This window comes from Brachionichthys hirsutus, chromosome 13 (genome assembly GCF_040956055.1).
Source record: "Brachionichthys hirsutus isolate HB-005 chromosome 13, CSIRO-AGI_Bhir_v1, whole genome shotgun sequence".
Classification (NCBI taxonomy): domain Eukaryota; kingdom Metazoa; phylum Chordata; class Actinopteri; order Lophiiformes; family Brachionichthyidae; genus Brachionichthys; species Brachionichthys hirsutus.
In genome coordinates this window covers 7,383,631-7,392,796 of record NC_090909.1, presented here as the reverse complement: position 1 = coordinate 7,392,796, position 9,166 = coordinate 7,383,631, and the positions used below count along the sequence as shown (strand labels likewise).

The window sequence follows — 9,166 nt, the reverse complement described above, 5'->3', positions numbered from 1 at the left end:
ATTTCCATTTTCATGGGTTGAACGATGGAACAAGGGGGTCAGGACAGGTTCCACTATGTCTTGGTTCAGCTCAGGATAAAGAGGCAGAGGAGTTCTAAGGGTTTTATTGGGGTAGGGTATATATAACATGTCCAAAAAAATAGATAAATAAAAATCTAATGGCCAGGCAAGCTCACCGTAGCGTTCAGCCGTGTGCTCTGCTGACTGCCATTCGAGTTGAACAGGTTTTTATCTGATCATCCAGTCTGGTGCCGGCACCGCTATCTGGTACGAAATCAAGACTGTGTTCTTGTGTAACTTCCTATGAATGTGAACACATTGTTTCTTCTGTCTTTCCATTGAACAGCAGAAAACCTGACCTGTCGGGAGTGCCCACTTAGTATACTTTCAACGTGCTTCTTTGCAAGTGAAGTGACCTGCGACAACGCGACTCACAGCTGCTTCCGTGGACAAGCACGTAAGTCAGCGAAAAGGGCTCACAAAAGAATACATTTATAATGGAATTACCGACTGTCTCTGTTGTGCTGAGATCATAACACAATATAGCACAACCGCAGGAAACACTCGTCTGCTTACGTCTGAGCCTAACGTCATTTTGGATCCGATCCAGATGACATTTGGTGAGATAGAGGTCCCCACCCTACGTGACTGTGCCAAATTCCATAAACATTGGTCAATAATCAACCGAGATATTGAGTAGCAAATTCTGAATCTCCACTGACTGCAATGTTACAGAAAATGTCAAACGGATCCAAAATCCATCATGCTTAACCTCCGTCTCGGTGGCGGTAATAACAGAGATCTGTGAATATATGCTTGGTCACATATTATAGCAGCATATTTGACTGAAATTAATTGTTGGATTAAGAAAATGATGGTATGAATGAATAAAATTCTATATTTAATTTTTATATTTAATATTTTGCCTTTTTCTGTTTCCAACTCTCAGAGTTTAATGCTACAGGGCCTTTGGTCCTAAATATCCAAGGCTGCCTGGACTCGGACCTTTGTGGGCGGACGCTGACCGGCGACATCTTGGGCGCTCCTTATAGCGCCAGTTTCCAGTGTTGCACAACAAATCTGTGCAATGGAGCAACTTCTGTCCAGCTCTCTCTAGTTGTGGCCCTCTGTACGGCCATCATGGCCTCTCTGTGAGGCGTGTGTGTGTGTGTGTGTGTTTCCTGACGCACGTTAATAATGAAATCTGAATTTTAAAATCTACAAATCATCATTAAAAAGAGTTGTTGTAAACTTGTGTCATCCGTGTGCAGTACAGATTGTACTAATAATATGTAATCGTAAATAATATTGTACATGTAATTTTTGACATTTTATTTTTATTTATTTTATTTTACTTTTCCAGAGGTCTGTACCAAATAAAATGATCCAATAATGGTCACTTTGTTCTATCCTTGCCTCAAACAAGTTTGTTTCTTCAGCCCAACATAGCCCAGTGATACTTTCAAACAACTGACGTCTGGCTGTGCCATCATTATTAAAGTATATATTTTCAAAATTGTGACTTAACTTTACATTCCGTGCGTTGGCTTATTTGAAATCTGTGTTTTGTTTTTCCCCATCAGTAATTTCACTCTAAATCTGTTATAAATCATTGAAAAGCTCTCCCCTCCGCCCTCTGAAGCCTCTATCAATGGTTCGCTCTTCTCCAGTTTCATCTCTGAGTATCACTTTTAAGTCAGTTTCATTGATTATTAATAATTTTGGTTTCAGACATCGAAGGCATCTGTTTTTTAGTCAAAAGTCCAATGGCCTATTTTAAACTATCTCTCTTACCACGCATCAAATGGTGGGGAATAAAGACAGAGACAAAAAAAAAAGAGATTGTAATTAGCTGTAAATTGACGTCAACTGATATATGTGCCTGTTGTACATTGTTTGTCCAGTAGATGGCCTCGTAGAGCGAAAGAAGCTTCAAGAAGTTTCGAGCTGGAATGAACCAATTTGATGAAAGGCTGCAATGCTTCACGAAGCTTCACCTGCCCCAGTACTATTTTTTTTATTATTATTATAAAGTAAAACTATGAAAAAATATATTTACAGTACAATCGCTATTTTGACTTTAATCTAGAAGCGTCTCTGGTCCTAGAGGCGTCGTCGCCTCTCTGAAGCAAGCTCTCATTTTATTTGACATTTTGGATGTCATTCAACATACTTCATTCCAATTGGTTAAACCAACAGGAGGTGGGGCTTGTTTCCAGGAAGTGTGCTGTGCATCGTTACTTCGGCCCTTGCAGTCTTGCCCACACAACTTTTCATTTGTTATCTCGAGCTAAACGTTTTATTAACCCTTTTGTAGAACACGAATATGGGCGACGATGAAGAGAAGTACGACAGCATGCTGCTCGTTATGGCTCAGCAACACGAAGGAGGAGTGCAAGAGGTGAGAGAGCGCGTCGCTGACTGGCTAAAATTAGCGTGCTAACGTAGTTAGCTAGTAACAAGCACCGTTCACTGGTAAGCATTTTATGGAAAAGCCCACGTTGCTAACTAGTTTACGCGCTCGGGCCATTACTAATTAGTAATATGCGGGCTTTTATATATATATATATATATATATATCATAAAATCATTTTTAATTAATTATAATGTTCCATTCATTTCGACACACGTGGCTAACGAAGCAGCTCCATTCAATTCTGTTAACCTAACTTACGTTAGGAATATTCTGTCTACATTTCAACATTATTTTATGTCGAGCACTGTCACGTGGATAAAATGCCCCCACAGTTTATTGGATAATATAGAGCACATGACTCAGTTAGAGGCTAATCCTCTAATGGAGGGATGTAAACATTCCAGGTTACAGAAGCCGAGGGAGGATGTGGGTGTGAATCGTGAAACTAAACATGGATCTGAGGGTGTTTGAGGAGTGTCTTCCTGGTTCTTTTATCCCATTCTGAGGTGCATAATCAATGGAGAGAATGTTGGTATAGTTTTAGACATTTATATAAACAACAATTCAGGTGAGGAAAATCTACGCTGAGGTTCTGACCGGTCCTTGTGTCTGTTCCAGGGTACGAACAAAGGAAGTTCTTCATGTTCTTCCTTATAACCCTGGGGGAGGGGCCGTCACAGAGACCTCTGTGTAGTGTCTCTTATGTGGCTTAATGCGATCAGTATAATCAATATAAAACTAAATGTTGTGCGATCCTATTGTTCCTAAGTCGGCATGTACTTGTATTGTGAAATTCCCCACGGTGGTCTCACCGGTGTAACAATCGGAGGGATGGGGTTCGTGACTGGATATTTTGTTCTCTCATCAGTTGGTGAACACGTTCTTCAGTTTCCTTCGTCGCAAAACGGATTTCTTCACCGGCGGCGATTCAAATGCTCCCGAGAAGGTAAAGCAACGCTAAAATCTGCACTTCATAGTGGCGGAGAAACCTACGATGATAATAATAATGCTCCCGCGTCCTTCTCTCAGCTTATCAAAGACTCTTTCGCTCATCACAATGCACTCGCGCTGAAGGCCCAGAAAGAGAAGCTGTTGAAACAGGAGGCGGCAAAGAAGGAGAAGGCTGAGAGAGCTGCCAAATTAGCAGAGGAAGCGAGGAGAAAGAAAACCGACGACTGTCCTAGGATTCAGGAACTTACTGATGAAGAGGCGGAGAAACTCCAGTCTGAACTGGACAAGGTGAAATCTGGGAGCCCCAAGGTTCACGCTGCGGCCGCTGCCATCGTTTAATATTATATAATATTATAATTCATGTTCTATATTTAGAAAAAGAAGGAAGAGGAGAAAACCAGTGTGACGCCTAATGCAGAAAACTCAACTGGCAAAAAGGAGAAGGAGAAGGAGAAGGAGAAGGGGGTGAGTTACGCTGAAAATGTTTCACATTGACGAGCATCGAAGTTTATTACTGTCCCCCATCCGCAGTCCGACTCGGAAGGAGAGGAGGATGAGAAGGACAAAGGTAAACTGAAGCCGAATGCAGAAAACGGAGCTGACCTGCCGACCTACGCGTGGACGCAGACCCTGTCCGAGGTGGACGTGAGTGTCTTTAGCCATTGTTTCTGTTCAGCAGTTGCATTTTGATCGTCAGTGTTTGCCTGAACATTTTCTGCTCCAAGAACTGCTTATTTTAATGAATGGATAGCACAGCGTACTATATAAATACAATTCTTCATGTATAGTTGATGGGATGTACGTCTCTTGTCGGCATTTCGCACTAAAATATGCAAAAAAATCCATTTATCGAGCCTAAATGTCATGGTTTCAGCTTTACATGTTTGAAACCCAGAGGAATAATTCTAGTTTCTGTTTCTGTTTCTGTTTTTGACATGCTCTTTCAGCTGGCGGTGCCTTTGGATGTGAACTTCCGCATTAAGGGCAGAGATGTCGTGGTGGACATCCAGCGGCGCTCGATCACGGTCGGCCTGAAGGGGCACCCTCCTGTTGTTGATGGGCAGCTTTACAACGAGGTCAAGGTGGAGGAAAGCTCCTGGCTCATCGACGACGGCAAGGTTATCACAGTCCACTTGGAAAAGGTAAAGGGGTAACTTTGTGCAGTGGACAGATTCCAGTGGGTGGAGTCTAACCGCATTCTTTCATCTCAGATTAATAAAATGGAGTGGTGGAGCAGGATCGTTACCACAGATCCAGAAATTAACACCAAGAAGGTCTGTCCGGAGAACTCCAAGGTAAAAGGCGTAAAGTTTAAAAGCCTTCAGTTTGTGTTTGTGAAGTCGCGGTTCCTTCCAACGGCACCAACGTTTGCTTTTCCCGAGCAGCTGTCAGACCTGGATGGAGAGACACGCGGGATGGTGGAGAAGATGATGTACGACCAGAGGCAGAAGTCGATGGGCCTGCCCACGTCTGAGGAGCAGAAGAAACAAGACATTCTGAAGAAGTAGGGCGCTGCCGCTCGGCTCAGCCGCGACGTTTCCACCGGGGATCCTTTGACTGGCTCCGTTTCTGTAGCGGCTTCTTTGAGGCACAGATGTGAACTGATTTAAGAGGACGAGGCGGAAACCAGCCGGAGCCTTTCACCGTGCACCATTTATTTTAAAATCTCTCGTGCATTAGTTCACGCTGTCTGAAATCACCAGTTTGGAGCTCTGCTCTTGGCTGAGTGGCCTGCGAGTTGAATTCCACATTGTGAGGACTCGGTTAACCGTGATGTCTTCACAAACGCACACCCAGAGAGTCGTGTATTGTTCCAGTTTCTTAGAAACACGCTGTACGGATGTCTTGATTACACGTAATGTGAGACGCTCCAACCGCCAAAATAAAACTCTGCAGCAGCGTTTCTGTCCAGATATGGTAACTTGGTTAATCAAGGTGATCCACAGACCTTGTTGTCAGCCAGGTATGACTACGCTGAAGAAAATGTCAATCTACTCGTGGATGAGGTGAAACAAAAGTTTGTCATTTAGAACATATAGTTCTAAATGTTTCATTCTGTGTTCCCCTGACCAAGATCGTTTATGGAACATGGTGGTGACGTTATTTTGGGTTAATAATGAAAACGAACCTGCTGCTTTGCTCGGGTTTGTGACTCTGGCTTGTTCTGTGTCTGCAGGTTCATGTCTCAGCATCCAGAGATGGATTTCTCTAAAGCCAAATTCAGCTGAGAGTTGCTGCACCTGTTGAGTCTCCTCACGGCAGAGCCCCCCCCGCCCCGCCCCGCCCCGCCCCGCCCCTCGTCTGCTCCATCCAAACCGGACGTTGTTCTGTTCTTTCTTGCATTCATACATTTCATTCTGCTGTTTTGGGCTCGTCTTCCTCCTCCAGCGTGTTGAATCTGCTGCTCTTGTAGTTTCATGCTGAAAACGCAGCACTGATGCTTTTTCACATGTTCATGTTGATGGCTGCGATGCTCCCATTTGCATGATGTGGGCTCAATATTAAAAGATATCTGGATTTTGTTTAATAAAGGAATTTAAAATCAAATGATTTCATTCATCTTTTTGTTTATCTGTTTTTATCACTGCAGAGGGGAGATTTTTCACCATGGAGCCACAAGAGAGCAGCGTTTCCCTTGAAGTGTGTTTAGACAGGCACTTGGGCTCGATACTTGATACTAATACTAGATATGGATATAGATATACAACTAATCTTGTATATCCACTTGACTATGCAATGACAATAAAGGCTTTCTAACAAAATCATACTGGAAAATATATGTAAAGAGCCAATATATCAATAAATGACAAATCTGAGTGATCTCTGAATTTCCCTTTAAAAGTATGTTATATAAAAAAATCAATTGTTGAAAACTAGAAAAGCACTCAGAGAGCGCAGACCTCTGCCAAGCAGCTCATTCCCCTCATAATTAGATTTACACATCGACGTGGTGAAGAAGCTTCCTCACACTGCCTTTGATTTTATAATGGGAAAAAACCCAATGGAACCATCGTGGGTTCCACAGAGCACGCCTGTGTTCCGCCTACATAGAACATAACAGCAACAGCCTTGGACGACAGAACCTACACAAACAACAGCATTTAGATGTTAAATCTCCATCTGGCCTGCATACCTCTTTTATAACAAACCCTGTTCTTCCATTGCCATCCTCGCATGCAGTTTGTTACTCCTGACTTTAATGTACAAGCATTGTTTCCCTTCAGGGGCATCGTCTGAGGCATCTTATCGCTCTTCCCACGGCTGCTTTTGAGGATGCTATACTTGTGGATGCACTCGAGATAGAACAGCGACAATGGGCTCTTTTCAAATGGAGCCATCATGGGACTAAACTAGTGTGAACGCAGTGATTCGACGTGTCGTCTGAACCCTGAGGGTAATCAGCAGCGCGTGAGAGACGTGCTTTCTCACTCGGGCTACACTGGATATCATGCACCGCTGCTAGATGTTTCTCTCGTGCAGACCAGTTTGCTAACAAGACTTCTGCTTGTGTGACTGTCTACCGCTAACTGTCCTGGTCTCTCGGGGTGGTGATAGGCCGTCACCGTCACCGTGGTGGCCGGAGGAGGCGTAGTAGCTGATGCCGGCTAGCAAGTCCTCCTGATGTGTGAAATTACTCGTGCAGTTCAAAAACGCTCTCTGGGAATCAGAAGTAATTTCAGACTGATTTAGTAGTCACCTACTACTACTACTACTACTACTACTACTACTGTACTTTCGGCTTTCCCTGTGAGGGGTCGCCACAGCAAACCAACCGTCTCCACTTCACCCTGTCCTTTGCATCGTCCTCCCCAACACCAGCCACTCTCATGTCCTCCCTCACTACGTCCATGTATCTTCTCCTGGGTCGACCTCTAGCCCTGTTCCCTGGTAGTTCCATCCTCAGCGTCCTTCCACCGATATAGTCCCTGTCTTTTTAAGAGTTTTATTTTTAGGAAGTGATGTAGGTTTTTATTTCAGTTGTAATTTTTAAGGAGAAATTAAACAGTCATTTTGCTTAATCACTTTTTATTATTCCTTTTGTCATTTATACTGATGATGTTTCCAATGGAGATGCTTTAAAAGTCCAGTAAGGCTTTTACCCACATTCTACATTCTGTTACTTTTCTTTTTAAGCTAGTGTACTTCAAATAAAAATACTTTCTAATCTTGCATATGTTCAAATATTGCTGTAGAGTTTCAGACTCGTAAACTTTACCACATCTTAGTGACTATCCTTGGATCCTGTGCTCATTGATTCTGGACACTTCATGCCTTCTGACATTCACTCGTCTCGTTTGTTAGAAGCCGCTAAGAAATATAGAATATATAGGCTCTACCCCGCCACCAAACTTCATATGGATCGGATCCTGCAAAAGAATTACACTACCTGTACATAACTGTGAACCAGCAATGCATTTTTTGGACAAAGACGTGTAATGTACAATAAATTGATGCCAGCGGCAGCTTGGATTTTAAAGATCACTAAACAAAGTCTGGACAGAACAAGTCTCAGCAAAGCAGAGGCTTTAGTCCCATTTTCTTTGTCAACAAAACATTTTCAGGGAATTTTGTAAAGCGCAATGACAAGAGGGACGGAGGAGATTTGTTGCAATGGGCTGAAAAGCTCACATTCCATCATGATTGAAGCAAAAAGATACATTAAGTATATACATTTATGTTCACAGTACTCCCCCCATGTTTCCTCGCCCTGTAAGTTTCATTGCAACTTTTCTGAGAATCAGCCTGACAAGAAAGATGCTGTCATCGGTCGCCATCAAGAATCTCAGGTATTATCAGTACACTGGAAAGACTTTCATGATTATTCCACAGATTTAGGACTATTGTGGTAGCACAACGTCCACTAAGTCCAAGGGAGCTGGAGCCAGAGGCCTGATGGGATTGCGTTCTGGGTGGGGCGGCTGAATGACTGCACAGAGCCGGCAGGGTCCGCTCAGCTGAGAGCAATGTCTCACTGAGGTACCAGAATTTCTTCATTAACGAAGACACACAGACATCAGAGGGACAGGGTTACGGTTTTTGGGTGGACGAGGGGGCGGTCTGCAAACAAACCCCGCGCCTCTGCGCTGACTTGCTGTTCCAGACTTGACAACTTGTTTTTTTGGCAGCGCCCCCCCCCCCCTCATAAATCAGCCCTGAGGCCTTGCACAGTTTGGACTCACCGTCATAATCGTGCTGTTTGTGGAGACCGACTCGACCCTTCTGCCATCTTCCATGATGGCTGACCGCTGGATTGTTCCGGGAAGTGGATGAGCGTTACGTGCGGGAGGGGGGGGGGGGGGGGGGGGGGGCACCGGGACAAAGATGGAATGGGAGTCGGACATGTTCTTCATCAGCCGGACTTGACGTTTCATTGCTTATAATCAGATGAACAATTCAAACTTCCGTCCATATCCTTTGTGTAGTGAATCAAACAGGACAACAGTGGTCTCAACCTAACATCTGCATCCGTAGTTTAGAGTCCTCCGTCCTCCGTCCTCCACACGTGGGTGCTGGACACACTCTGTAAAGCGTATTTGTAACGCACACTTCCAGGGGTGGAGAGAAGGCTGGTGTGCAAAGACAAACTCCAATTATCAATCAGTGGAGGCTGACGCAGGCTGCAGGCTGCGGTGGACAGAGAGGACCGTCCTGGAGGACAAAGGCCTCGGTGAGCTCAGCATCCTCAGATCAACACATGAGATGATCCTGGTCCCAGCAGGACCTGTTTATCACAGACTGAGCAAACATCCTCCCCAGCATGCCTGGACGTAAACACACACACACCACTGAAGATGTGGT

At 44.2% G+C, this 9,166-nt stretch overlaps 1 protein-coding gene across 1 annotated transcript; it reads left to right on the top strand.

Moving 5' to 3' along the window:
* Positions 1-2,223: 2,223 nt before the first annotated feature.
* Positions 2,224-6,178, top strand: nudc (nudC nuclear distribution protein). The gene is made up of 9 exons (XM_068747211.1): positions 2,224-2,401; positions 3,285-3,362; positions 3,446-3,655; positions 3,743-3,832; positions 3,899-4,012; positions 4,315-4,509; positions 4,579-4,662; positions 4,753-4,871; positions 5,544-6,178. The coding sequence occupies exons 1-9, from the start codon at positions 2,327-2,329 to the stop codon at positions 5,593-5,595; spliced, it is 1,017 nt and encodes a 338-aa protein (XP_068603312.1). The 5' UTR covers positions 2,224-2,326; the 3' UTR covers positions 5,596-6,178.
* The last annotated feature ends 2,988 nt before the right edge of the window (positions 6,179-9,166 follow it).

Excerpts from the sequence above, each read along its gene's own strand:
- nudc (XM_068747211.1), top strand. The coding sequence starts at position 2,327 with ATGGGCGACGATGAAGAGAAGTACGACAGCATGCTGCTCGTTATGGCT. Across the intron at positions 3,656-3,742 it reads TCCAGTCTGAACTGGACAAG|AAAAAGAAGGAAGAGGAGAA; the intron begins GTGAAATCTGGG and ends TTCTATATTTAG. Across the intron at positions 4,872-5,543 it reads AAACAAGACATTCTGAAGAA|GTTCATGTCTCAGCATCCAG; the intron begins GTAGGGCGCTGC and ends CTGTGTCTGCAG.